Consider the following 27,999-nt stretch of genomic DNA (forward strand, 5'->3'; position numbering starts at 1 on the left):
CCTGGGGTCGGGACCACCACGCGGGTGCTCGCAGCTCGGAGTGGGGTGGGGTGGGGGGGCAGGGGGCCACCGGCCAGGCTGCTGCTCGGTGCCGGCTCCCTACAGGCCCTGCGCGCCTTCCTGGCCTCTCACCAAGGGCCCTGGCCCCAAGCGGCACTGTCCCCCTCGCTCTGTCCCTCCATAGGCTTCCTGGGGTGGCCGTGTCCCAGAGGCTGGTGGGGTCCCCTCTGGCGTCCCCTGATGCTGCATCCCTGTCCCTCCTCCACTGCAACTCTGAACAAGGAACGGGGCAGACCCCACCTCCCGGGGACAGTTATGGAGGTGGCAGACGTCGGGGGGGGGGGTGACGTGGAAGGAAGACAAGGGGTGGGGAAGGGTCCTCTGTCCGGTGAAGGGAGATGGGCTCACGGGGACACAGCAGCGTGGGAGCGGTCGGAGTGGCAAAGGTGTGGCCCTGGGACATGGCTGACCTCCGAGGACCCTGGGCCCACCCGGTCCCAGCCAAGCTCGCGCCTGAACACCCAGTCCCTCCAGGCTCTGTCTTGACTCCTGACTGAGGCATCCGCTGAGCAAGCGGCAGATACAGGCCTGGGGGGACAGGGCTCAAGGCCCCCTTTCCCTGGCCTTCCCTCCTGGGCAGACGCTGTGCTCCTGCCCCCAGCCCCCTGGGGTCTGCCTTCGCCCACCTCTGGGGCCCTGCCCCTGCGGAAGCCACCACGCAGCCGAGGCCACCCCCACGCCTTTGCTCACACAGTGCCCCGGCCCCCAGCTGGGCCCTCCCTGCACCTGTGGTCCATTCTGGGGACATGGATCTTCTCTATGGGAGGCCCTGGGAACTGGGCGGGCGCCCTGCTGCGCCCACTACCAATGAGAGAGTGACCAGCGGCAGGCAGGCTCCCACGGGGACACTGAGTGCCCGCTGCGTGCTGGGAGCCTTCACGCTGAGGGTGTGGCAGGAGCCAAGGAGGCCCTGCTGACCTTGACAGTCAGCAGGGGACAGACAGGCAGTGATGGTCACGGGGAGGGGGTAATGCCGAACGGGGCAGGCTGGAGCCCCCGGGGCGGTGACTGTGCATGAAGACCCGAAGGAGGCCGGGCTGCCGGGGCTGCCGGGGTGTGTGTCCAGGAACAGGGTGGGGTGCAGGAGGGATGCAGAGAGGGCCAGGAGGTGCTCCGAGGTGGGGACTAGAAGAATATAGCCCTTGAGTGTCCTCACAGGGCACCCTGGCAGTGTGATTATCGGGGGTACCAGCCCCCCAGGCCCCGGGCTCGTTTGGCACTCCGCCACCCGCTGCAGGGAAGTCCTGCCACCTTCCTGTGGCGCAGACTCGGGTGATGTCGAAGACCAGGCCCTCCCACAGGACGCTCTGCGGGTAGAGGCTGGACAAGGGGTGGCTGTGGAGTCCTGCCTTCAGATCCCAGGGCCGTCCCAGCACAGAGAGGGCAGGGGGTGGCCGGCCAAAGTGGGCCCGGCTGGGGGGGTGCTGAGGGCAGGGTTCCTGGTGGGCCCTCAAACCCGAGGCCTCTAGGACCTCGTCTGGGTCTGAGACGCCCCATGCTGACCCCTCACAGGGTCATAGGTCTGCACACCTGACACCTTAGACGCTGGCCTGTGTACATAGATGTGGAAACTGAGGCAGGAAGGCTGGGCCCAGAGCCGCAGAGCAGAGGGACGGGGACGGGGGTCCTAGGAGCACCGGGTGGGCTTACCCAGGTTGTCTGTCACCTGGTACACATCCCGCAAGTCCTTCATGCGGAAGCCGATGACGCCCACGAAGTCCTCCACCAGCCGGAACAGCTCCTTGGCGTTGGGGCCCATCTGGGGATTGGGGTCAGGCTGCCTCAGAGATGGTGGCCAGCAGCTCCAGCGGGGATGCCAACCAGCAGAACTAACCGAGGGTGGCGTCACAGGCCCCCCCGCCTCCCTGCCACTGGGACACACCTCTCTGTCCCTCCACCGCCTCCCACTTCCTCCCACCTGTCCGCGTCTGGGTCCCGTCGGTCCCTCCCTAGCACCGCAGGCCCCGGGCCTGCCTTGGGCAACAGGGTCTGGCGGACCTCTGAGTGGCCGTCTCCCTGGCAGACGGGAAGACCGAGCCTGGAGAGGCTGCGGTGCTTCAGACCCAGGCCAGGGGTCCGGGTCGGGCCTGGGCAAACCGTGGGGTCTCTGGTCTCCCACAGGCCCCACACCAGGCACTGCCCTCGGGACAGGTCAGTCTGGGAGGAAGGGAGGCTGACCACCCTTTCCAGACGAGGAACAGCCACCACGTCCTGGTCACCCCAGTAAGCACCCAGCAGTCCCCGCATGCCCCACCCCCGCGCTGAGTCCCACCAGGTGAGCGACCGTCCTCCGGCCATAGGGAAACTGAGGTTCGGAGGGCTCAGCGGCTTCCTCCAGGTCACACCACTGGTCACCTGGCCCCTGGTAGAGGCCGAGCTGGGATCTGAACCCACGGCCCCACGCTGGGCTAGACTCGAACTCAGGGAGGCCCCAGAGACGACGGCCTGACCGGCGTCCTCACCAGCTGGGCTTCCTCCCACTTGTCCCGGTTGTCCTCCGCCAGCAGGTTGCTAATGATCTGGACAAAGTTCTGGAAGGGAGTGGAAGGCAGGCCAGTGAGCAGACGGCAAGGCCCAGGATCGGGGCTCAGTGTGTGACCAGGGGTGAGGCCCCGCCTGAGGTTGGGGTCAGGCCCAGTGTGCGGCTGGGGCCAGGAGCGCTCCCATCGGCCCCCCCCACCCCGGCCCCCAGAGCTCACCTGCACGTCCCCCGGGGTGGGGCTGTAGTACGCCCGCCGGAAGATCTCAGTCAGGTTCCTCAGGACGTCGATGGTGGAGAGCAGGTCCCCACTGTAGCTGGTCCCGTCCTGGGAGACCTCTACCAGGGTCTGGATGACCTCGGACACCCCCTCTCCGGGCAGCCCCCGCTGAGCCCTTGCCAGGTGCTCCCGGGTCTGGACAGAGGGAGAAGTTTGGGCGCCGTAATTCTGCGGCACACCGCACGCAAGGCAGGTCCCAAGGACCTCCAGTGCCTCCAGGACCCTCTGCAGCCCCACGGAGACACCGGGTCAGGTCGAAAGATGGGCAGGCAGGGCGGGGGTGTGGCCGGCCCTCACCATCATCTGGATGTTCCGGTAGTCGATGGAGACGCAGCGGATGTAGGTCGGGGGCTCCCAGTAGGCGATGCCTTCTTCGTCCAGCTCACAGCGCCGCATAATGACCCCTGGGGGGGGCACTGGGTCAGCTCAGCCTCCCCCTTAGCTGGACAACCGCCCACAGCTCCCGGGCCCAGGCCCCTCTGGCTGGGACCCTTGTCCCTCAAAGCAGGGACTCTGAGCCGGCACAGGGGCCAGGCCACCTCTGTCTCTCTCAGTCACAGTGCTTCTGAGTGGCTGCTGCAGGGCCAGCCGGAGCCACACCCCTGGGGACCCCAACTGCGTGAGGCAGAGCCCCCCCACCAAGTCGGCTGCTCTGAGTCTATCCTAGCCCAGAGCCCAGGGAGGGCCCACAGCCTGGCCCACCGCCCAGCTCCACACACGGGGAGGAGACCGGGGCACCTGGAGTCAGGGAGCAACAGCCTTGAATGCGGGTGCATGGTCAGGGAACCAGACACAGCTGCCTGCACACAGCAGCAAGGGCCCTGGAGAACTGCCACGGCCCTGTCACCTGACGGGAGCCACAGGCAGGAAGGGGCAGGGGTGCTGCCCAATGGCCCCTCGGCCAGGCCCCAAGGCCTGGCTCAGCGCCTTGCCCCAGCTCTGTGAGGGCGGGACGGGAGCCCCTCGCAGCTGTCTGCCGGCCCTCACCCGTGGCATTTCGGGGACATCGAACTGAGACCACCTCTCCAGCCGGAGTCTCCTTCCAGATCACAGTGCCAAAGTTGTCCTTGTCACAGATTTCATGGGGCTCTGCCAAGGGGCCAGAGATGGTGAATGGGGGCCGGGGACAGGAAGGGGTGCCGAGTGCGGGTTGCAGTGTCAGGGGACCAGACCCTGCCAGGACACCCCCGTCACCGGCCAGAGCCCTTCCTCGGCCAGCACGGCCCCACCCACCCGGTCATTCAGGGTGCCCCCTGGAGCCCAGCTGGGGGAGTGGCACGGGGACGCTCACCGGGACACCGCTGGGCACCGCACTGCCGGTATTCCTCCTGGGGGCCCTGGCAGGCTGCTCCCCCGAAGAAGGGCCCTGAGCAGGCACGCTCCCGCCGCTGCGTGCCGCCCCCGCATGTGACGCTGCAGCCCCCCCACTGCGCCCAGGCCTGCCACTTCCCGTCCACTGCGCGGCACGCCAGGTGCAGAGGCCCAGGGGCGAGGCGGTGCAGGTCCAGGCGTCCCGGTGGTGGGAGACAGGGCCGTGGGGACAGGGACAACAGGGAAGGCAGAAAACATGGGGACAGGGAGGGCCAGACACGCAGAGCCGTGGAGAGGGGGGGGGGTGTTGGAGTAGGAGGCCACAAGGAGAGAAGACATTGAGACCAGGGGAGGGGAGACCAGGGCTCATCTTGATACAGAGAAACAGGTGCCCCACCCACACCGTCCCTCCCGACCACCCTCACTTCCCACCAAATCCCGTGTCCCCGCAGAGCCCACAGAGAGCCCCCGTGGGCCTCGCCCCCTCACACCCGCCATGCCACCTCCCCGTGGGCCCTGGGCACAGCCTGACCTGGGCACTGCTGCAGGAAGCAGTCTCTGGTCTCCACCCAGGGGCCCTGGCACTCGGCGCCCCCATATGAGGGTCCGTTGCACTCCCGTGTGCGCTGCTGCCGGCCCTGGGAGCAGCTGGCGGAGCAGGAGCTCCAGCTCGACCATTCGTTCCAGTTTCCATCCACTGCCCGGCCCGGGGGAGGAAGGGACAGGAGCCGTGTGAACACCCAGGCCCTGCGCCCCGCCCTGGCCTTGGCGTGAACACTCCCTGGGGCCCATGACCCCAACACTGAGCCTGGGTACCAAGTGTCAACATTTGAAGGCTCACACCCCACTCACTGAGGCCTGGGATGTGGGCGCGAACGCCCCAATACCAAAGGTACACGGATGAGAAGGCCCCAGGGTCTCCAAGCCCCCTCCATCACAGCCTGAGGTTTCGACCCCTGAGCAGGCGGGTCTGGGGCTCCGGGGGCTGCCTTTGACCCACCGGGCCCTTCCCCCTTGCTGTCTGCCCCCACCCAGCGCCCTCCCTCTCACCTACCAGGGCACAGGGCAATGTTGCAAAACTTGGTTTGCTTCTCAGGACCCTCGCAGGGGTTGCCTCCGAACTGAGGAGGCCTGCATGTGCGCGTGCGGTCACGGAAGCCACGGCCGCAGGTGCTGGAGCACAAGCTCCAGGGCGACCACTCGTCCCAGGCGCCGTGCACTGCAGAGGGGCCAGAGGGCGCCGCTGAGCTCTGCCACCTCTGGTCACTGCAGCGCTTACTCTCGCCCCGCCCCCTGCTCCTTCCCACCTCAGACGCCCCGCCCCCCGGCTCCCGGGACTAAATCCGCCGGTGCTGATGCCCCGCCCTCCGCCCGCATCCTCGCTGCCCCGCCCGCGGTCCTGCTGCTCCGCCCGCCCACCTGGACACACGGCGGAGTTGTTGCACAGCCGCTGCTCGCGCAGGGGCCCGCTGCACTGCGTGCTGTAGGAGGAGGACACGCAGAAGCGCGTTCGGGTCTGCCAGCCCTCGCCGCACGTGCTGGAGCACACGCTCCACGGGGACCACTCCTCGGCCGCGGGGTCACCTGAGGGCCAGACCTCTAGCATCACAGGCCTGCCGCTGCCTCTGTGCCCAGAGTGCGGTCGGACCCCCGGGAGCAAGGCTTTTCGCTCCAGGTGTTTGAAGCGGGGCTGATGGCAGGACGTGCCATTCCCCTGCAAGTCCCGCTGGGCGAGCGCTGGCTCCGCGTCCCTGGGGTCTGGCCCCGACGGCCCTCCGTCTTGCACTAGCGCCCCCAACGCCAGCCGGCCCGGAGAGGACAGCCTGGCGCCTAAGAGCAGTCTAATTACAGAGAGTAATTAACTTTACTTCTTACAATTAGCAGCAGTTAATAACTTGAAGTATTTGTACAAAGACCTAGTCCCTCGAAACCAGCCTTCCCCACCTCACAGCATTGTCTCAGCCCCGCCCGTCGCTGCGGCTCACCTGTGTGCGCCGACGGGAACCCGAACTGCTGCAGCTCGTCGCCCAGCTCGTCGCGCCGCCGGGCATCGGTGGACCGCAGCGACTGGCTCCGGGAGTTGGTGTGCCCAGCCGCTGCGGGATGGGCCCAGGTCAGCGTCCAGCGGAGGCACTCAGGAGCCTCGCTCTGTGCCCCGGGTCCGCAGTCCCCAGCCAGAGCGGCCCCGGCTTGGCAGCCCCAGGGCTGCCTGGCCCCCCAGACAGCTGAGACAGCTGGGGCCAGGGCTCCTGGGCCTGGCACCAGCCCTGTCTGGCCCCTTCCTGTGGGTCCCATCTCCCCTGCCCTGTGCCGCTCCCTCTCTTCCTCCAGGGCCCTCACGCGCCGCAGAGCAGTTTGGGCAGCCGTTGCCCCCCCACCCGCATCTCACCAGCACCCTTGCTTCCCATGGTCTGGACCCCCACACGCCCCAGGGCCCTCCCCAGGCTTCTGAGGTGAGCTCCTCTTCCCAGGGAAGTTCACCAAGGAAAACCAGCCCACGGAATGGCAGTCTTCTTATAACTTGACTTAACTTTATGGAAGCAGTTAAAATATGCATGAGTTCATTAGAAGGTCTTATTAGAGAAATATGTTCTGAAGGTGGAACGGGGCTGGGGTGGGCATGTCTGGCCAGGGCCGGGGGACAGAGGGAGGATGCACCCCCAAATTCTCCATCCGCACGTGAGAAGAAAGCCCCACCCAGCCCCATCTACTTTCCTCTCTTCCGGAGCCCTCACCTTTGCTGGTGTCCCACCCCTTGCTCTGGGCCAAGCTCCACCTCTGTGGCCCCGCCCCCGCGTTAGGCCCCGCCCCTTCCCTGCAGAGGGTCCCAGGGCGCTCCTTTCCGCTTCCACACCACCCTTAGCCCGAGCCGGCCCAGGGGTCCCCCTTCCCCACCTGACTTGGCCAGTCTAGGATCCCGGCCCCCCTCCAGCCCAACCCCAAGTAACCACACTGCCCCCCACTTCACTCGCATCCCTCTCTCATCTGGTCTGGCCCCATCCTGGGGCTCACCTGCACCGGGCCCCACCCCAAAACCCTCCCTCCACTGCCGCCCCGCGCCGCGCCGCGCACTCACTGCCGCAGGCTTTGCGGTTGCACAGGCGTCCTTCTTCCAGCACCCCCTCGCAGCCACCGCCCTCCATGCCCGGCGACGGCAGGCAGGTGCGCGTCCGCGTCTGCAGGCCTCCGCCGCAGTCCCGCGTGCACTCGCCCCACAGGGACCACAGCTTCCAGCCGCCTGGTGGGAAACAGAGGGCAGGGGTCAGGTCTTTCGGAGGCTGACTTCTGGGGATCTCCCTGGCAGGGACGGGACACAGCAGGGTGACCCGCACGTGGGAGGCTCCAGGGTGGGAGCTGCAGCGCAGCACTGCGGAGGGTCGCCTGGGAGGCCAGTGCGGGCCTGGCCGGCTAAGTCACCAGGTGCAAGGGGCAGAGTTGTCTGGGAAGGGCGGCCCAGGAAGTGCCGTCCCCTGGGCACGCCCTGGGGCCACAGTGCTCTTGGCTCTCTGTCTATGGGCACCGGGGCACCTGGGGCCTGGGTCTCTCCAGCTTGGAATCTGTCCCCAGTGTGGGGGTCGGACAAGGCTGGAGCCCCAGAGTGGTCTGGGGAGTGAATGACTGACTCCGCAGCCCATCCCTGCAGCTGCGTTGTGAGATCCTGGTGATGGGCCGATGGCAGAAGAGGCCTCATTGTCCGGACAGATCCCCTCCCCTGCTGGGACCCCCTCCCATGGTCTTCAGTCCAGTTTCTTCTGAGCCTCAGTCTCCCCATTATTCCCCTCTCACAGCCTGACCTGTGTGCTCCCCCTCCCCCCTGCTGTGCAGGAACACCGAAAGTGACCAGGGTCCCACACCTGGTGGCCTGGCAAGGCCTCACACCCAGAGGACAGCCAGGCTGAGCCACCCCCCACCCAGACCTGGCACCGTGTGTGCTGGGACAAGAGCCTCCAGGCCCCAGCTGCCCCTTCTCCAACCATAGCCACCCCTGGTCACCCCTTCCTCCATGCTGGCCTTGTCTCCCCCTGGTGGCCCGAGTTTCAGGAAGCTGAGCAGGACAGCCTCAAAGTGCCAGGGGACCACTGAGGGAAGAGGAGCAGGGAGGCCTCCCCATCTCGGGCCAGAGTTAGGGGCTGCCCTGGAGGGCCGGGGAGGGGGGCTGCTTGTCCGGGCCTTCTGTTCAAAGGCCATGCTTCAGGCTGTCCTGCTTGTCCCCAGGGAGGCCAGGGCCCCTGCACTGCCAGCCCAGCGGGCCAGGGTGGCCTCACGGGGGGGGGGGGGGCAGCCCCTGCAGCGCCCACAATGGGTGAGGCACAGGCCTGGCAGGCACCCTGCCACCGCACCCACTGGCGAGGAGGCCGGGAGACAGCCGGGCCATACTCCTCGAGGCCTGCTGACCGGGCCGGAGCAGGGGAGCCAGTTGGCCAGGGGCAGGTCTCAAAGGGCCCAGCAGAAGGGTCCCAGGTGTCCCTTGGGGCGTTGGCATGTCTACGACACGGGGGATGGCAGGGGAGCCCGGAGGGTGGGCCCTAGAACAGAGGCTGAAAGACCCCCCACCACCCACAGGCCGTCTGCCCTGGCCTCATGCCCCCCATCTGAGGATGACTGGGTGCTTCTCGGATGGAGACAAATGGCAGCTGGGGCTGGGAAGGGAGGGGTGGGGGCATTGCCACTGGGGTTGGACTTGACCCCAGAGAGCCCACTCTGATTTGCAGCTGGTTCACTGTCCCAGTGACTGCCATGCGGTGGCAGATCTGTTCTGTGCGGGCCAAGGGTCAGTGCCAGAGCCCCTCCCCCACAGCTTCTGTGCTGTCCCAGAATCTGACCAGCAGGGGGCGCCAGAGGCAAGGGACTGGGAGGCAAGGCCGGGAGGAACCTCCACAGTGTGGATGGTGGCCCTGTCTCCACTCTGGGTGCACAGTGGGAAGGGGGGCCTTGCACCCCCAGCCTGTTGCAGAACCTTCCTCTTTCCCTGCCTTCAGAGCGCCCTCCCACGGGCTCCCCTGTCCCCTGGGCCCGGAGAGGCAAAGCTCCCTGTGAGGGCCCACAGCAGCCCTGCCTCCTGCCCTCTGGACCCAGCCGGGTGGGACACAGGAGGATGGTGGGAGAGGTGGGCAGGCTGACTCACCCAGTGACCAGCAGGAGGGGCTCCGACCTTAGCGGCTGCCCCTTGGTGAGGGAGGGCACGGACCCTGCTCTGTCCCTGCTCACAGGTGGTACCTGCAGCTCCCAGCCTTGGGTTCAGCAGGGAGAGTGGGGGGGCTTGCCAGGGCCATGGAGTGGGGGCAGGGCTGAGCTCTGCGCCGGCCCTTGCTGCTCCGGGGGCCGCAGGGCCTGGTTCCGAGCCCGGACCTGGGTCTGGGTGCCTCGCCCTCCAGGCACTGTGTTACTGCAGGGCCCTCTGCCCCCTGGTTCAGAGGACCAGGCTGAGGCAGCCTGGGGAGGGGCGCCCGTGACCACCAGCCGGGATGGGGCTGAGTGCGCCTGCACCAGGCCATCGGCTGGGCCCCCTGTGGCCAGCTCTCCCAGGGGGTCATCCTGGGCACCCAGGAACCTGAGGTCCCACCCAGGCCGGGGGGCTCTGTTTTCACCCCTTTTACAGCAGAGGAAACAGGGGCACAAAGGGGATGGTCAGACGCCTGGGGGCGGGGCAGCTGGAACCACAGCCTGGGGTGCGCTGCATCAGCACCACTTCGTCTGACACCGAGGTGGTCGGGGATGCGCCCGGGGGTGAGTGGAGCGGGCTGGGGCACAGCCTCCCTGTGCCCAGTGCGCCGGCAGGGCGGCGTGGCGGTGACTCAGCCGAGATGCAGGGTCAGAGCCGGAGGCAGACGGGAGCCCTTGTTACAGGGGAGCGGCAGGGGCGGGACCCCACAGTCAGACCCAGGGGCTCCCCAGGGCCCCCAGATTCACTAAGGCCGCCTGCTGCAGTCCCCAACCACAGCCCCAGTCCAGAGCGCCAGGCCTTTGCACTGGCACCTGCCGGGGGCCACCCCATCCTGTGACACCAAGACAAAGGGACAGAGAGGGCCGGAGTCCAGGGAGGTGGGCCTGGCAGTGGGGTCAGGCTGGGCTCGTCCTGCCAGTGGCCCCTTGCTGCCCCAACCCAGCCCCCACGCGGAAGCCTGAGTGACGTGGAAGCTGGCAGTGGGTGGGAGAGAGAGGGTGTCCAAGCCGGGCTAATCAGAGGATGCCACTCGGTTCCCATGGCAACTGCTGCAGAGCTGAGTCTTTCAGGATAGACTCAGGTTAGGCCTCAGCTGCCAGAACACCCACTCTTCCAGGGCTGGTTACCTTGGTGACCCAGGTGGCAAGGCTGTGGCAGGGGGGAGGGGGAGGCGGGGGGCCATGGCTCAGAGGACAGAACTGTCCCCGGGGCCTATCCTGACCCTGGTTGCAGGCTGAGTCCCAACCCCGACCACACACTGAGCCTTGATCCTCCCTGAAGTCTGCCTTCTGACCCTGGGCACCGGCGGCCTGGTCCCAGTCCCTGACCCCAGCCACGCTCCTGCCACTAACGAGCGTCCAGGGGGTGGGTGCTGCTACTTCTGCTGGTGTTTTTATTTCTAACGTGTGTCCTCACGCACAGCTGACACCTGATAAAGTGCATCCACGACTCAGGGATTACCCGAGATGCGGGGCAGAGGCGCTCTGGCCAGCCTCTGCTGGGTGAGCTCCCAAGGAACAGCGGAGGGTGGGCAAGGCTGGGGGTGGGCTGCCCCTCCAGGCCCAGGAAGAGGCGGCCATTCTTCCCCAGCTCAATGCCCCTCTGTCTGGAAGCCTCATTTCCATCCCATTCCAGGATGAATGGAGCCGATTAACGGCCTCTCGGCAGCCTGGCCACCCAGGCGAGCGGGCACACGGAGAGGGGGCTCCCGGCCCTCTCCCTTCCCATCCTGGCGCCCCAGCCTGGAGGCTGTGACCACCTCGTCCCTTCGCCCCAAGTTGGCTGGGATGGGGTGCTGGGGGAGACCCTCCCCAGCCTGGGCCTTCCTTCCCAGTGTGTGTGTGTGGGGGTCCCCCTTTGGAGGAGGGGAGCTGTGCACTTCCCTGCTCCTCCAGCAGAGGTCTCCCTAGTCCAGCACCTGCACATTTGCTTCTTCGGGCCAGGCTTCCCAAGCACCCACTGCCTTGCCCAGTCCAGCCCCCCTGAGGACCCTGCCCCACCCTCCACCCAGTTAGGCCCTGTCTGGGGCACCCAAGCTCCTCCTCTGAGCCCCCTTCTCTGTCCCTGCATGGATGTGCCAACAGGAACACCTGGGGACAGGACAGCTCCCCCAGAGCCCAGGGCCCAGTCTACCCTCCAAGAACATCCTGCTGGTCCGTTTGGGGCCTGCCGCCCCCATGCTCAGGACCCCAGTGGCCAGCAGCTCGCCCAGCCACAGCAGGTGCCAGGGGACCTCAGGATGGGACAGGAGAGCTACCACCAGCCCAGGGCCGCCCGCAGGCGGGGAGAGCACAGGCGTCAGGGGCTGTCCGTCAGCCTCACACGGCCCCCCGAGCAGGTCCGTCCTGCCCCCACCCCACAGAAGGGAAGCTGCAGCCGCCGAGCCGACCAGCGTGCCCCAGTCCCCAGGGCCACTCGCTATCTGTGGCTTCTCTTCCTTGTTGGGCGGCTGCCCCCCATCCTAAAAATGGCCCCCAATAAGCTCTGCCCTCGAGCCCTGGTCACCTGGGCAAGTCCCTCCCCTTCCTGGGCCTTGGTGCTGACAGTCCCTCTTTGGGGGACATGGATCCAAAAGGGCCGTGGGCAGCGGGCAGCACAGGGTCTCTGAGCTCAGGTGGGAACCTCTGCGGGGGAGGGCACACGTGTGCGCGGCTGGCCCTGCCCCTCCCCCGCCCGCCATGGGGCAGGCTCTGTCTCCAGCAGAGATGAGACCTTGTTTTCGAGTTCCCTCAACCAGCCCTTGTGGAAGGGCAGTGTCCCGGCGGGGAGGTCCTCGGTCGGGCCTGCCCAAGCACCCCCACGTTCTCTCTGTGCCCCCAGCGGACTCAGGGACACAGCCCTGCCACCAGAGCCCCTACTCTAGGCCCAGCCTCCCCCACCCCTGTAGCCTGAGAGGACGGCTCTGACTCTCTTCCAGACGGGAGTCGTGGGGGCTCTCCGTCACAGCAAGGCCACTGCTCACTGGTAACAGGCCCGGAGGCTGGGCTGGGGGCTCAGCCCCTCCACCGCAGGCGCCCCGCATGGAGGGGGCACGCGAGGACTCGCGGGGACTGAGGCGCGGGCGGGGACATGGGGACAGGTTCCCAGCCCCGGGACGCTGCTTTCCCATTAGCTTACATGTCGCTTCTGCAATAAAATTCTTTAATTAAAACATGAATATTTAAAACGACCCTTGAGAGAAATGGCCCCATCTTGCCAGAGGCAGAAGAAGGCAGAGACTGGGGGGGGGGGCAGACAGAGGGACAGGACTCTGGCAAGGACCCGGTGGGAGGGCGCCTGACAGGGGCAGGTGGGAGGGAACAGTTGCTGTGGCCTGAGGAACGAGGGATGAGCCAGACGCGTGACGTGGCCATGTGGCGTTTGGACAGGCGGGCAGGGGGCAGGGCAGAAAATGGGCCACGGGCTGGCCCGGGCCTCCTGCTCGCTCCCTGGCTCGGCTGCGCAAAGCTTTCTGGGAGAGCAGATGAAGGACGCGCCGGTCCCGGCCTTGCCCGCCGTGCGTGGCGCGGACCTCCCTGGGCACAGGACTCAGCTGTGTGTCTCCTGGACCTCTCTGGTCCACGTGCCACGCCGACCCCCCCAGAGGTCAGCACAGTAGAAGCCCTAAGTGTCTCGGGCCGCCAAGTGGCCTGGCGCTGGCTCTGCGGTCAGCTGACCCTTCCCAGCCACCGCCTCCATGCCTCCCCGCACTGCGCGTGCGCCTACGAGGGCGTGCGGCCTGCGGTCGGGTCCTGCACTCAGGGCCGCGTGGGCGAGTGAGCAGACTCCCAGCCCCGCGGCGGCGCTCTCACGCTAGCAGGGACCGAGAAGGAGGAAGGGAGAATCCGTGGGTGGAACAGAGACTGCGTGCGGGGTGGAGACTGGGGCTGAGCAAGGACCCGGGGGAGGGCGCCCTCTGGGCATCGCGGGGAGAGCCTTCCTGGGGCGGGAAGAGCCCGGGCTGCTGGGAGGAGGAAGCCAGCGAGTATGTGGGTGCTTCGGGCACCAAGCAAACACTCGAACCCGGCTGCTGTCACGGCCGCGACTTCAGTCCCCAGCTCCGGGACAGCATTCCGGGCGCAGGGACCCGCCTGGGTGACACGCCCCGCCCCGCCCCCCAAGGGCAGGCCAGCCGCCCTTCCTGATCTCTGCTCTGTGCTTGTTGGTTGGAGTGGCCCAGAGCCCAGCCTCGGCTCTCGCACGTCTCAGCAGCTGTGTTAACACACCACACACACGCACACTCACACGGGAACACTATGTGCCCCACACAGGTGTGCACACATGTACAATGACCCATGGCACACGCACACAACGGCACACAGGCACACACTTGGCACCTGGGTGCAGGGACCCGCACCCGCCGGCCCGCCACCCCGGCTCCGGTGAGCCTGGTGTTCTGTCTCCGCCCGCCCCACAGGTCCCCTGCCTGCTAATAAACGCCAGCCCGTCACCGGCGTCGCTTCAAACACTTGTGCCCCGTCTCACTCCTCACCTGCAAGAAGGTATTGGGACTCTTCATTTTTGTCTCGAGGGACCTGAGGGGATGAGGGGCTGATGGGACTGGAGATGGGTGTAAGGGCCGGCCCAGACTTGGACCTGACTTGGTCTGTCCTGGTGCTCCGGCCCCCAGGGCGCCCCGTCCAGGTGGCCCAGGGGCATCTCACACTCCAGTCACGCACTCCGACCCCTGGACCCTCCTGCCCACCTCAGCTGATGTGCGGGGGTGGCCACCTCCTCCCTCCAAGCCCACACCCTGCAGCCCACACCAGGCCTCCTGCTCCCCTGATGCCGCTGGCCCGAGTGAGCCAGCACTGAGTCCCTTGAGGAGGCCTTCAGCGGACCCCCCCCTTTTGCCGGCCCCCCCACCCTGGGCCTGGACACCTTTGTGCGTTTGCAGCTGGGGAAGCGTGCTGCGTCAGCACCAGTCACTCTCCTGCTCAGAGCCCTCCGCGCCCTGCTCTGCTCTGGGACGAGGAGTCCACCAGGCCTGCTCCCTGCAGTGGGTACTCAGTGGGAAGCGGGGCTCCCGCTCCCTCCCACATACACACCCCGGCTCCCGGGCCTCACACTTGGCTCACACCAGCCCAAGCTCTTGACCTTCTCCAGACTTCCCCGAGCGGCTCTGGTCAGCAGCAGGCATCTCTCAGCCCGGCCACGGCTGGGAGAGGCTCGGAGACCAGCTCTTTCTGTGGGCTGGGCGCCCTGTGGGCGGGGCCCTGGGGCCATCCCCTGGATGTGACGATAGAGCCCTGCAGCACAGCTGGCACCTTGCAGACGGAGCCTCCGAGGCTCAGGGGCAGGTGGCTGCTGGGGAGCAGCCGAGCAGGGTGACCGCTGCGGCCTCTTCCCGAACCAGCCATCTCTGTGCCCCTGCCCTGCAGCAGCCACCCCAGCCGGACCCTCGCCCTGCCCCCAGGGAGGGCCGTGAAGCCAGGGGCCTCAGTGGGGCCTTTCCTTTCGGTGTTCTGCACACCCTGCCCCCACCCCTTTCCGGAGGCTCTGTCTGCCTTGCCTCTTGTCTCCAGCTGCGTTCACGGCTCACGGAGGCGGCCGACCTGGGATCAGGGGCCTGGGGCCACCAGCAGAGCCAGGGGCCGGGACGACCGGTTCCTCTGTGCCCCGCACTCTGATTTCATGCCTTTAGAGACGTTCCTCCGAACAGCAGCCCGTCAGCCTCACTGGCGCAGGAGGGGCCAAGGGCCGGGGGCAAAGTTACCTGCCCAACATGGAATGCACAGCCTGGCCTGGCCACTGACCATCTGGCTCACAGCTGCTTGCCTGGGGCCTCGGACTCCACAGTCTGGGACCAGGTGTCCCCTGCCACCCTCCCCACCCCAGCCGCCACCCCAGCCTCCCTGATGCTCCCAGGAGGGGGGGTCCGCCCCCCCACTGCCTGTCCAGCCCCACACAGCGTCTTACCTGCCCTCACGCTCTCGTCACCACAAAGGACCCCTCAGCTCCTCTCTGCCAGGCTGACGGGCACACACCTAGCCTTTGCCCTGCTGTTGGTCCGCAGCGCTGTTCCCAGCGCCCTGGAGCTCTCCCGCACCTCTCCCAGATCCTTGAACTTGGCCCCTGGTCCAAGCAACCCCTGACCTCCAGCACCAGAGACCTGTCCTCACTGCTGTACCCAAGATGCTGTGGCAGTGTAGAGGACTTTTATGGCCATGCTACACTCACCCCCAAATCTCACCTCCAGACCACCTCTCCCAACAGCCCACTCTCTGCTCACGCTTTCTCCACGCCGCCCCCACCCCAGTGGCCCCTCGGACTGCGGCTGCCAGCCCCAGCAGCCTGCTGGCCCGTGAGACCAGCCTGCTTTCGAAGAAGGAAGGACCCTCCCTGCGAGAAGCTTAAAACTCCCTCCCTGGCAGCAACCAGGCCCCTCGTTCCCTCCTTCACCCGTTCGCCGAGCTCACGAGCACCCCCACGCGCAGGGCACTGGCCCGGCAGCCTGACAGGCCACCACTGGCTTCCCTGGCTGTGTGCTCAGTGGCCAGGACAGCCCTGCAGAAAAGACCCTTCCCCCGCCCTCTGCCCAGAGAGCCTCCTCCGGGCCTCCCCTGGCCCATCACTCACCTGGGGCGCCATCCCTGCCCTGGTCCTGGGTCAGGCTGGTGAGGCAGTTCTCAGGGCCACCTGCCACTCCGTCCCTCAGACAGACGTCGCCACGGGGGGCCAAGGGGCCAGAGGCAGGGTGGCCGAGGTCCCCGTCCAGGCAGGCACAGGGCGTCTGCATGATGCCACACGGGTGCGAGCTGCGGCTGCCGGCCAGACAGGCGTCCAGCCAGCGGCACAGCATCTGGCAGGCGGCCCGGCTGGGGTTGCGGTTGCCCACGACCAGGTACTCCACGGAGAAGTCGTCTCCCGGGGGCCCGGTGGCACCATCCCGTGGTGGCTGCTGGCGGTGCATCTGCAGGAACTGCTTGCTGGCCTGCAGGAAGGCCAGGGGCGCGGAGGGGTCGCAGAGCCTCAGCACCTCGTCAAAGCTCTCCACGCCCAGGTAGGTGCGCGTGGACTCCAGGAAGGAGTCGAACTGGTAGGTGCGGACGCGGGCAGGGCCGCTGCAGGGTGTCGGCGCCTTGGCCACCTTCATGTACAGCGTGTAGCGCCGCGGGTCCGGGTTGCGCAGGGTCCAGGAGCAGCGAGAGGCATTGGCCGGGAACACGGCGGCCGCGGAGAAGTACCCGAAGAACTTGCCCTGCACCAGCGTGGTGCACAGCTCCGCCCCTGGCCCCGCGTCGGCCCCCATGGCCGCCAGGGTGCAGCACCCCAGCAGCAGCAGCAGGAACAGCGGGCCGAGGATCCAGTGGGGACCTGGGGTGGCGGCCTGGCCCCTCATCCTAGCTCGCGGGGCCACCAGGGTTCCGCGGGCTGGGCAGGCGGCAGGCGTGGGCCAGGCCTGGACATGCCAGGGTCTGGCAGCAAGCAGACTAGGCTGGGGGCCGGGGCAGCGGCTCCCAGTGAGGGCGGGAGGAGAGGCCTTCAGAGGACGATGGAGAGGGCGACAGTGGCCCCTAAGGCACAGGGCCCTGGTGCCTGCCCACCGGCAGCAGCAGCTGGAAGAGAAAGGGCAGAGGGGGGTGGTGTGAGCCCAGGGGACCTGGGGCTGAGGGCACGGCCAGGCCAGTGCCCACCTGGGCTTTGGACAGCTGACGCAGGCCTGGCACCGCTCCCAGGCACCTGCTCTGTTTACCTGTCCATCTGCCACCCACCAGTGCGTCCGCCTGCAGGGGCAGGGGCCCGGCCCGGCCAAGGGGATAGGAGATCCTCCTCCACCCAGCCCTGAGCAGGGCGTGGTGGGCAGCGTCTGGCCAGGGCCGAGTGCCACAGGGGCCCCAGCTGTGCCCGTCTGGCCAGTGGCCCAGCGTGGCTCCTGAGGGCCCTGGGGCTGCTGCCTGCCCACTCTCCCCGTCACAGCCACAGTGGCCACCCGTCAGCCCGGCCCTCCATGGCTGTCTGTGAACCTGCAGTGGGGCCCTGTCTCCCTCTCCCGGCCACCCCCACCTCTGTCTCCTGCCTCCCTGACCTCCTCCTCCTCACCCTGCGCAGCCGGCAAGAAGGGCCATGGGGTGTGGGGAGCAGAGGAGGAGGGTCTCCCCCAGACTCTCACCCAGGGTGAGGGTGCAGCGCTTCCTCCCACCCCCCCCTCCTCGCAGCAGGAGTGGCCGGTTCTTCGAGAAGTCAGGGGTCGGACCCCAGTCCGGAGCTGCACCTGACACCCACCCATACCCTCCTGTGCTCCCCGGCCCAGCCGTCACTGCTGTCTCTCAGCTCCTTGTCCTCTGTCCTCAGAGCTGGGGACCCAGTGGCCCCTGGGGCCCTGCAGTTCCAGGTAGGGAGGGCTGAGGACAGGGAGTCACCAGCACCACCTGCGTCCAGCGCCCTGCATGGACGCCTTGCTTCCTCCTTTTTCCGGCTGGCGCTGTTACCCGTCCCCCATTCCACAAGGGGACACCAAGGCTGGGAGGGGTAAGTGACTTACCAAGGGCACCATGTAGGGGCAGGAGAGCCCACGCGGGAACCCAGACCGAGCCTGACCACGTGCTGCTGGCATCGCCCGTGGACAGGAAGGCTGCCCCGGCACACGGGCACCAGGACACGGAGGAGCCGTCCCGGGTGTGGGAGCCGGCCCCGCTCACTCTGCCCCGCCCTGTCCCCAGGAGCTTGTGCCCCTGGCAGGTCCCTTCTGCCTCCAAGCCCACCTGCCCCACTGTCCCCAGAACCCTTGGCTGGGTCGTCGGCCCCGTGCAGCAGCTGAGAGGGTGGGCGAGGGAGAGAGAGTGGCAGTCGGCCCCCCGGGGCCCGCCGGCCTCCTGGTGCCCGCGCCTCCGCTCTTCTGAGCGGACACACGCCGCAGCCCGCCCACGGGGAGTCGCCGCTTCCTGCCGCCGGGGCCCAGCTGGCCGGAGACACAAGGTCGGTCACTGCTCTGCAGTCCCCTCCTGGCGTCCCTCCCCCGTGGGCCTTGGAGACGGAGAGGGGAGCTGGCACCGGCCTGGACTCCGGATGCCCCTCATAGCTGTGTGGCCTTGGGCAAGCCCCACCTCAGTTTCCCCGACTGTCAGATGGGGGTGAAGCCGGGCTTGCGGCAGAGGTAAGCACTGGACCTGGGACTAACTGCAGCCAGGGGTGGGGGGCAGGGGGCTGGGGCTCTGGTCCTGGGACAGCGTGGCCACCCGGCCCTCCGGCTGCTCTTCAGTGGTGAGGCTCTGGCGCCCCGGGAAGGAAGCTCGCACACTGTCCTGCTCGTGTCTCACTCGGCCCCCACCTTGTCCCTCCCGCTTGTAGGGGACAGCTTTTGGCATTGCTATAGCAGAGTGACCTTGCCCTGACTGCCCACTGAAGTATGGGGACCACGAGGCCTGGGCCAGGGTCCCACAGCCCGTCCCAGACCCGGGAGGCCCTTCAGCCAGCTGGGCTGCAGCGCCCTCCGTGGTCCAGGCTGGGACCCGACACGCCACCGGCTGGAGCCCCAGCCCCAGGACTCTCCCTGGCGGCCGCAGGCCCAGGGACCGCATGCAGCCCTAGGTGGGCAGGCACAGAGTCTGGCAGAAGCACCAATCACAGCGGGGCGGCCTCCGGGCAACGGCTCGCTGGGCTCCTCAGTACTTGGGGACCACCCAGCGTCCTGTGCAGCAGTCACGAGGTGGCAGCGAGGGTCAGAAACAGGACAGTGCCCCATTCAGAAGCACCCCTTGGAAGGCCAGCCTGGCAGCTGGGGGGGACAGGTGAGGGGAGCATGGTGGAGCTGGGTGGTGGCAGGGGGAGGGTGCTCAGGAGATGAAGAGAGGCCCGGGTGGCCCGCTGGGCTGTGGGACAGACATGGAGGGGATGTCCCTGGCCTGGACACTGAGGAGGAGGGAGGGGCCAGGGGGAGGGGGTCAGGGGCAGGGCAGAGGCCGGAGCCCTTCCCAGCAGCCATGTTCCAGGACCCAGGCTCTGGAGTGAGCCTTCGATAGACTCCTGGGGCCGGAAGGCAGCCGGAGGTGTCCCCTCGTGGGGTCCTCACTCAGGGTTCCTTAGAGCCCCTGGGTCCCACGGGGGGACCCCCCACGGGCCACCAGGGAGCCAGGGTGGGGAGGGGAGCCGAGGCACGGAGGCCAGGTGCGGGCCCCGCCGGAGGTTGCTGACTTAGTTGCACAGTCTCAGGGCAACTGAGCTGCTGTGGGGCTGGCCCAGCTGCACGTCCGAGCACCACGGCCCGGCCAGGACTTTCCTGTGTCTGCGTGCACGCGCGTGTGCCTGCGTGTCCGGGGCACTCTGCAGGCGGAGCGCCAAGTGCTGTGCTCTGGGCTGGGCTGTGGGGGACGGTGGGGCCAGGGCTGGAAGAGGGGCCCTGTCGGCAGGGGGCAGGTAAGGGAGACCTGCTGGCCAGGCGGGAGAGCGAGGAGCAACAGCAGGGCCCGCGGAGCAGGCTGGGCGGAGCAGCAGGCCGGCTCACACCCTCCCCGCGGCCACTCCCAGCTCCCAGCACCCACGGGGGTCAGAACGCCCCGAGCCTGCTGGCAAAGGTGTGGGGCTGGTGGGGGCTGACCCCAGAGCTGGGGTCCGTGAGGTCGCTGGTCACTCCTCTCTGGCAGGTCCCTCACGGTGACCGTGTGGGACCTGGCTCCCCACAGCCCGGCCTTGGTCCTCAAAGCCACTGTCGTCCTGGGCTCCTAAGCCCAGGGGCCAATTATCCTTCAAGCTGCCTGGGGACCCTGTTGTTCCTGCCACCTTCTCAGGGCCACACTGTGTCCAGTCCCCACCCCTGTGGCCAGCTCTACCCAGTCCCTGCAAGGTGGCCTCGTGAAGGGCGAGGAGCCCCTGGGGCAGGCATGGGGACGGCCACCAGAGACAGCCCGGCGATGCCAATCAGAGCCCTGGTGCCTCGGTTTCCCTGCCGACTAGGGCGGGAGCTGGGCGCTGGCCTCCCCTCACCCACACCGCCTGGCCCTCCTCCCCGGGCCCAGCCTCCCCATCCCCTCCCCGCCCACCCTGGGCCGCCAACGGCGTCCCCAGACGCCAGCCACAAAAGGCACTCTGTGGTCCTGGCCGGCCCTCTGAACAGTGCCCGCCTGTGTGTCCTGGGAAGAGGCTGCGCTGGGGGAAGGGCGGGGTGGGCACCGAGTCACTGAGGACAGCTCGGGGCCTGGCGGGCGGGGGCTGGGAGCACAGCGGGAGAGGCAGCCCAGGGGCCCGACCACCCCAGCCTGAGGCAGCCTGTGCCCTGAGACCTGGCTCGGATGCCCCGTAGGCCACACAGATGCCCCCCGGGCTGTGGCAGGTCAGGCAGCGCAGTCACGGGGGGGGGGGGCGGGCAGGGCAGGCCCGGGACCACCCGTCTAGGAAGTGGTTGCAGGGGCTTGGGACCACCATGAGGGGTCAACAGAGCCCCGCAGGCCTCCCTCCAGGGGCACAGAGCCAGGTAGGCCCCGGGTAGACTGCCTCACTTCCCCAGTCCTGGCCGACCAGGCTACAGGGCCACCCGGCTGACCCATGGGACATCCTGGGCTGGCCCTGAGGGAAGAACACGGGCCGACCAGGGAGGCGCCTCCTAGAGCTGGGAGGGGTGCCCAGGTGGGGCTGGGTGGCCCTCAGGGCCCTGCTCCTGAAAAGCACACCTGGCCTGTCCCTTGGGAGGGCTCCTCCTCCTCCTGTCTTTCTGCCCACCTGCCTGGGCTCCGGGGACACTGGGGGGACCTAGTGGGACCTCCTGAGGGGAGACCTCAAAAAGACCCATGTGGCCAGGGGCAGGGGAGGTGCGTCACTCTGTTCCGGCTGTGCGGGGGGCCACCCCATACACACCTGCTCCCCTGCCTGCAAAGGGCCAGGGGGATGTCACCTGCATGTCACGAGGAGACGGAGAATCTCCAGGTAACCTTGGAGCCAGAGACAATCACCCTTCGTCCCCCGTGGGGCCAATGGGAAGCTCTCTGAGGGGCTGCAGAGGCCCCGGGCCTCATCACACCTCCTCTGGGCTGGGACCCTCTCGGCCCGGCCTCTTGGCCGCAGGCCCGGAAGATGCTCCACGCACTCGGGGTCCTGAGCCTTCGCTTCCTGTGTGTCCCCCCTGGGCTGCCCGGCCAGGCCACGCCCCCTCTAGAACAGGCAGCTGCCTCACCTGAACCTGCAGAGCTTCCCGAGTGAATGTGCCCCCCGTGTGCTCCCACTGCACCCCGACATGCACACGCGTGTACACATGCTTACAGGCGTGCTCTTCTGCAAAGAAGAGCTCTTCCCCCTCCCAGTGAGGACAGTGATAGAGTCTGTCCCAGGCACAGGGCCTCCCTGTAGGGTGGGGGACCCTCATGAGGAGGGGAGGCTCCTGGAAGTCTGGGCGAGACACACGCCGCCATCCTCTCCTCTCACTGTCCCTTCTCAGCGCCTAGAGTGCGCCCTGTGCCCGGAGACCCAGGCCCTGTGGCTGTGCCGTCCTGCCCTTGGCCCAGGAGCAACGCCCCCTCCACACTCCATGCCACGCCAGGACCTGAGATCCCCAGCAGGAGGGGATCCTCCAAGGTCACCTGCCCAAGGTCACAGCATCAGGTGCACAGCCAAGCCCCGGGGCTGCCCAGAGTCCCGGTGCAGGGTAGAGACTGGAGAGGTGCTGGCACAGCCCCGCTGTGTGTCCCAGCCCCTGACGTCCACCCTCCCGCCCCCACATGGCTGCAGCAGGGCTGACCAGTCCCCAGGGGAGGCAGGGCAGGCTAGTGCTCAGTGGGGCTGACCTCCCACTGGAGGCCGTGCCCAGCAGAGCAGGCCCCGCCCTGGGTCTCCCCTGATGCCCACGGGGTGCTCACCGCCCTCTGTCTGGGACAGCGGAGCCGAGGGGGGCAGGTCAACAGAACGGAGTGTGGGGCTGGGGCTCAGGGTCACAACCCCCCTGTGCCCCTCAGCGCCCAGCCTGAGCAGGCGGCATGAGTGACCTGTGGCCCAGGGCTGGACAGCCTGGGCCCTGGTCTGAGACAGGCTGGTACTGAGGATGGTGCACATGTCCAGTGGCCATGCCCCCGAGTGTGTGCTGTGGACAGAGGGAGGCAGGGCCTTTGGGTGGGGCTGGGACACCCAGGGCTGAGGAGGAGCCAGTGGCCAGCCTGCTCTCCCTCACTGCTCCTTTGCACTCAGGTTCCACACATTCCTCTAGGGGGGACACGATGTCCCCCAGCCGACCCGGGTCCTCACCAAGACCTGCCCCCACATCCCCAACCCCTGCCACCCAGCACTTCACGGTTCAGGGACACCCTTCGCAGGGACTGCCAGTCAAAGTCACCTTGTCAGGAGCAGGGTGGCTCCTGCATGACTCCCTGGGGCTCTGGGTCTTGGGGGGCCGTGGGGGGTGGGGGTGAGGGTGGGCGAGCCAGGTGCCCCTGGGCCCCTGGAACACCCGTCTGTCGAAGCCACCTGCAGGACAAACGCACAGGACGCGTGTGGGGAGGCACAGAGCACTCTGGAAGGACAGTGGCCTGCACACTGGCTCCACAGGGTGCAGGGACCTGCGGCCTGGGGTGGGGGGGCCACTTTGCGCTCGGGCCCTTCGGTGCTGTTCCCACCACTCGTCGCCTGTCACTAGTAAGGGGCTAATATGGAAGGGGAGGCAGGGACACAGAGCAGGACAGGAATCGTCCCTCCTAGCGGCTCTGGGTTACCCCCACTCTGGTCCTGCCACACCCAAAGATAGGACACTGTGTCCCCAGCACAAGGTCTAGGAGGCTGAGGGGCCAGGGAGCTGTCACGTCCTAGGGTCTGCTGGGGGACAGGGGTCCCTGCCCCTGTCACCAGCACTGTGTGGAGATCAGGCATCAGCTCCCCATGAAGCTCACGCCCCACGGGGCCTCACTTCCCCGGAACTCTCCATGGCAGGGGAGGAGGGGCTCCCCTCCCCGACTGTTCCCAGGGTGTGGACCCTGCAGGGGCCCACATCCCAGGCACAGGGGCTTCTGGGCTGGGCCTCCTTTGCTGTGGGGAATGTGGGTTGCCCCGCATTTCTGCTCATAGGCCACACGGACGGCGTGGGGGCCAGGACGGCGGCCCGGACCTGCTGGGGTGGGTGGGGCCGCCCCCTGTGCACCCTGCCTCCCCTGCCTCCCCTGCTGCCTGGAGCGCTATCGCTTTGTTGTGTCCATCAGGCCACATCAGCACCCCCGTTGCAGACGCCCCCGTGGCCCCAGCCCTCCAGGACGTGGCCAGGGGCCTGCAGGACGCTCAGGTCTGGGGCCGCTCCCTCTGTCCTCCTAGTCACTCTCCTCTCAGTCGCCTGTCTGGTGCTCATGCCTCCAGGATCACCTGCCACAGGCCCTTTGCATGGCTGTTGTCTCCACAGAGAACCTCTGGCCCTCCACCACCCCTTGCCCAGCCTCTGGAAGCATCAGGGGAGCCCCATCTCTGGGCTCCTGCGGGCTGCTGTCCTCCACTCCAGAGCCCAAGCCCAGAGCTTACCAGGGCCTCTGTCCTCCTGCATGCCCTCTGGCCTTGGTGGGGGGGGGGCACGCCCTCAGTTTTCCCCGTGTGAGTGTGTACACACAGGCACCCACACGTTCAGTGTGTATGTGGTCTGTGCGCATGGGCCGGGGCACTCCGCGTCTACCCAGAAAACCGGCCTCTGCACTACCTGCTGCAGCAGCCGGGAGACTGGGGCGAGGCAGCAGGGGGCAGAGGACAGTGGGCACGGCGGGGGTCAGCGACCCTCCAGGCCGGGGGCTGAGAAGCTTGCTCCCAGACACAGCACCTGCCCACGAGGGAAGTGGGGGCGGGTACAGAGGACCCACACCGCGCCGCGCACGCCGGTGGCAGTTTCATGCCTGCACACACGCCGGCTGGACGAGCACGTGCGTGAGTGGCACCCGTGCACACACGCGCCCTTGTACACAAACGCGCTCGCTCACGCCTGTGCACAGGGCAGGGGGCCAAACGAGTTTGGGGAGAGACAAGTGCCTGGGGCTCGGGCTGAGTCGCCAGCGAATGGCGCTGGTGGGGGAGCGCAGAGGCCGGCGAGGCGCCCAGGGGCTGCCCAGGACCTGGCTGGCGCCGCGGCCGCGGAGGCGGCGGAAGAGGCCGGCAGGGCGGCGGGTGGGCGCGCGCGCCCTCTCCCGGCCGCTCGCCGCAGCGCGCTGCCCTCCGCGGTCCGCCACCGCAGCCAGGCTCGGGGAGCCCGGGCCCGAGCCGGAGGCGTCCCCAGGGGGCGGGCCCGGGGCCCCGGGACCCGGAGGGGGGGCGGGGCCGGCTGGAGGGCTAGGGGGCGAGAGCGCCAGGAGAGGGTGCGGCGCCCGGGCCACTCGCCCGACCCTCCGGGAGCCGCCTCCTCCCGGAACCCGCGGCCGTGTCCGCAGGCGCCGGTCTGCCTCGGGACCCGGCCTGCGGGACGCCGCAGACCCGGCACACTGCGGACCCAGCACCGTGGATCCCGGGACGGGGGCTGGGCCGGGAGGGCTCCCAGAGCACAACCCGCGCCCCCATTTCACAAACGCTACCGCCAAGGCCCGCGAGGCGCCGAGGGCTGTGGACGAGGGAAGGGACTAGGGGGGCTCGGCGACTTGGTTGCGCCCCTCCCCTGCCCGGGGTCCGGCGGTACTCCCAGGGCGACGAATCGCCTTTTCCGCCCCCGTTCCGGAGCGCGAAGGTGACAGGCACCTTTCTCCAGGGTCGCAGGCAGCACACTCCCCGCTCCAGCCCCCAGCGCCGCGCCCGCCCGCGTAGCCTCGCGCAGCCTTGGCGCATTCTCGCCGGCTTCCGGGCTCGGCCCCAGCTGCCCGGGCTTCAGGGCTCCCAGGCCCGGAGCCCCCAAATCTAGGCGCAACAAGTCGGAAAGCGGCGCGGAGGAGCGGCAGGCGAACGCGGCGAGGACGCCGGAACCGCGCAGAGCGCCCCGGAATCCCCGAACGCGCGCAACGTCCGCCTCCGGGGACCTGGCGCGGGCGGCAGGCGCCGGGGGCTCGCTCCGCAGACCGCTCACAGCGGCTCCTAAAGCTCCGACTCCACGCGGGCAGAGCCGCGCCCAGGAGCCCGTCCCCTCTTTCGCTGGCTTGACCTTGCTCCGGTGCTCAAAGCCGAACGCGGCGGCACCCGGGCGTCCGGGCGCTGAGTTTCGCTGCCGCCTGCGGTCGACAGGGAGCGGCTTCCTCCCTCCACCTCCCTCGCTGCCTCCTTGGCTGCGAGGATCTGGGAAGAACGCGAAGGCTTCAGGGTTCTAGAAGACAGAGCTGTGCCCACCTCCCCAGACCCCATACACCTCGGAGACGTTCAAAGGGACCCCAGCCCCGCATCCGCCCCCTACGCCTCCCGCTCGCGCGGTCGCTGCCTGTTCCCCTCAGAGGCTCTTGCACCGAGGGGGGCGAATGTTTGTGTCTGTGGGGAGGGTGCCCAGGGTGTCCTGGGGTCCCCAAGGTGGGGTGGGAACGCGGACCTCTCCGCACCCTCGCCAACACGTATGCCCACTAGCTCCCGGGAGTGGGGGTGGGGATTCGCGCCCCCTGCCCACCTACACCGGTTCACGCCTTTCAACTAGTCCGGAGTTGGCGCTAAGGAACCCTCGGCCCAGGCCCGGGGGACCGGGACGTGATGGAGAACGCGCGGCAGCAAAGGCGCTGGGGCGGAGGGGAACGAGGGCTCGTCCTCTCCCAGCCCGGGTCCCTGCGCTCCAGGAAACTTGGAAGCCCAAAATAAAAGTGGCAAAGGACAGGTGCCCCGCGCCCAGGATCTGGGTGCCAGGCTGGGCGCTCTCTCCGGCGGCCTGGGAAGCGACCCAGCAGGAGCCGCCGAGGCCCGGCAGAGGGACCCGGGCTCGGAGACGCAGCCTCAGACGAGCGGTTTTCAGCTACGCCGCCCCCTCCCGAGGCAGGCCCCAGACGCGCTCTGCCCTGCCCAGGGGGCCGCAGGGACTGGGGAAAGGGCGCCTGGACACACCAGAGCCCCCGCTCCTCCCGGAGGCGGCGGGGGCTGTGACTGTTCCTCCAGGGGGACCCAGGAGGCTCCAAGCGAGCGCCGCGGCCGCGGAGGGCCAGCGGCCTCCGCTCGCTGAGAACCGGGGCCAACCCGCGCCTGGCCTCGCTGCTTCGCGCCGAGAGGGCACAGGGCGGACCCAAAGTTCGAGGCGGCTTATCCGCGCGGCCTGTCCGACCAAGTGGAGAAGAAGGCGACAAGGGAACAGCCAGGGCGTCTGTGTGTTTGGGAACGGGGGCGCTGTTTGGGGACCAGAGAACCTCCGGGGAGTCTCCGGAGGGGGCTGCCAAGGCCGGGTCCATGGGCGAGGGCTTCTGGTGCACGCCCCCGGCTCGGAGTGTGGGGGAAGGACTCCGGGCCCGGAACGTCCGCAGGGGGCTCTGGGTGCGATCAGGGAGAGGGGGACACACTGGGGTGTCTCTCTCTCCCCAGCCTACATGGGTCTATGTGCGGCTGTTGGGGGGTCACATGTGGGGCTCTCAAAGACCCCATCCTGCTAGCGTCTGTCCGTGTCGGGGACACAGCGGGAACGCCTTCCCCTGCCTGCCCCGGGTCTGTGCACGCCGTGGGAAGGGGCACCTCCCCCGGCCCAGAGGCTCGGCGCGTGCGGACTGGGGGAGGTGAGCCGCGCGAAGGGCCTCCCCCACGTCCAGAGTCGCCCCCTCCTCAGCCAGCCCGATGCGGGCGCTCGGGGATCTGCCAGACCCCGTCGCTGCCGCTGGAGGAGGCCGGAGGCCGGGGTCCGGGGGTCCAAACTCCTGAGCTCCGAACGCAAACCTCAGAGCTCTGAGCCCCAAACGGCGAAGTTACCAAGTCCGGGCGCCGGCCCCTCCCCCGGCCCCCCGCCCTCGCTGCGCCCCCTCCCGCCGCGCCCCCAGCCCGCGGCCGGAGCCTTCCTTACCTTGCCCAGCAGCAGCGGCCCCGCGGACGAGCACTGGATCCGGCGAGTTGCGAATACCCGGGAGCGCCCCTTGTCGCTGGCGGCCGAGCCGGGCGCCCGACCGGAGGGGGGGCTCCTCCTGTCCCCGCCGCCCCCGGCCGGCTCCAGGCCTAGCCGGACGACCCCGGAGCGCCCCCGCCAGCGCGCGCAGGCCCCCTCCCCTCCCCCAGCCTGCCGGAGCCCCTCGGACGCCGGGGAGGTCGGACGCCCGGGTTGCGGGCGATGCGGAGCGCGCGGGCCCGGCCAGGACGCCGCGCGGCCGCCTGTGTTCCCGGCTCGCCGGTGCTGCCCTCGCTCCGCCGGGGCCGCCGCCAACGCCGCGCCCGCCGCCGCCTGCGCCCGCCGCTCCCTCTCCGGCCGCCGCCGCGCCGCTCTTCTCGCCTTTTTTCCCCTTCCTGGGGGGGGGGGGGCGAGCCGAGCCGAGCCGGGGGCGGGGCGGCGCGGGCTGGAGGAGGAGGAAGCCGAGGACCGGGAGCAGGAGGAGGAGAGAGGCAAGCTGCTTCCCCCACCGGGCTGCCGGCGCTCCCCACTCTCTCGCTCTCTGAAACTGGATCCCGAATCGGGAGCCAGAGACCGCATTACGGATTACATCAGGCTTTATAGAGCTTCCAGATCACACGTTAGAGGGGAGCGCGAGCGGGGGGCGGGGTGTGGGGGAGGGGAGCGAGATAAGGGGGGGGGCGATAAAATGCACACACGCGCGCACGCCGAGGAGAGCCCGGCTCCTGCCCCAGGCAGCAGGAACGCCAGGAGTTGGGGCTCTGCTCGCTGCCTCTTCCAGAAGCTGAGGACAGGCTGCTTGTTGGCTGGATGATGGATGGACGGCCTGGCGGAGGGGTGGGTGGGGGGTGTCCGGACGGACAGAT

The 27,999-nt window shown here is 68.5% G+C and overlaps 2 protein-coding genes across 3 annotated transcripts in view; both read right to left on the reverse strand.

Moving 5' to 3' along the window:
* The window catches only part of ADGRB1 (adhesion G protein-coupled receptor B1), a 54,291-nt gene extending 36,489 nt beyond the window's left edge, over nt 1–17,802 (reverse strand). For both annotated transcript variants that reach the window (XM_037166659.2, XM_053660787.1), the window contains exons 1-13: nt 17,759–17,802; nt 15,853–16,832; nt 7,207–7,368; nt 6,116–6,226; nt 5,550–5,714; nt 5,185–5,349; nt 4,663–4,827; nt 4,111–4,275; nt 3,807–3,908; nt 3,117–3,223; nt 2,760–2,954; nt 2,523–2,591; nt 1,711–1,819 (exon numbers count right to left, since the gene is read on the reverse strand). In XM_037166659.2, the coding sequence (XP_037022554.2) occupies nt 1,711–1,819; nt 2,523–2,591; nt 2,760–2,954; nt 3,117–3,223; nt 3,807–3,908; nt 4,111–4,275; nt 4,663–4,827; nt 5,185–5,349; nt 5,550–5,714; nt 6,116–6,226; nt 7,207–7,368; nt 15,853–16,615 (2,278 nt within the window). In that variant the 5' untranslated portion in view covers nt 16,616–16,832; nt 17,759–17,802. The remainder of the gene's footprint in view (nt 1–1,710; nt 1,820–2,522; nt 2,592–2,759; nt 2,955–3,116; nt 3,224–3,806; nt 3,909–4,110; nt 4,276–4,662; nt 4,828–5,184; nt 5,350–5,549; nt 5,715–6,115; nt 6,227–7,206; nt 7,369–15,852; nt 16,833–17,758) is intronic.
* Nucleotides 17,803–18,389: 587 nt separating this feature from the next.
* Nucleotides 18,390–27,712, reverse strand: LOC128626723 (collagen alpha-1(I) chain-like). The gene is made up of 6 exons (XM_053660932.1): nt 27,643–27,712; nt 27,095–27,528; nt 25,997–26,573; nt 24,886–25,413; nt 24,141–24,751; nt 18,390–18,800 (listed from the first exon to the last, which is right to left on the reverse strand). Exons 1-6 carry the CDS (start codon nt 27,710–27,712, stop codon nt 18,390–18,392), a joined length of 2,631 nt encoding a protein of 876 aa, XP_053516907.1.
* Nucleotides 27,713–27,999: the final 287 nt, after the last annotated feature.

The sequence above is a fragment of the Artibeus jamaicensis genome, unplaced genomic scaffold (genome assembly GCF_021234435.1).
Source record: "Artibeus jamaicensis isolate MK-2021 breed Jamaican fruit bat unplaced genomic scaffold, CSHL_Jam_final scaffold_916, whole genome shotgun sequence".
Classification (NCBI taxonomy): domain Eukaryota; kingdom Metazoa; phylum Chordata; class Mammalia; order Chiroptera; family Phyllostomidae; genus Artibeus; species Artibeus jamaicensis.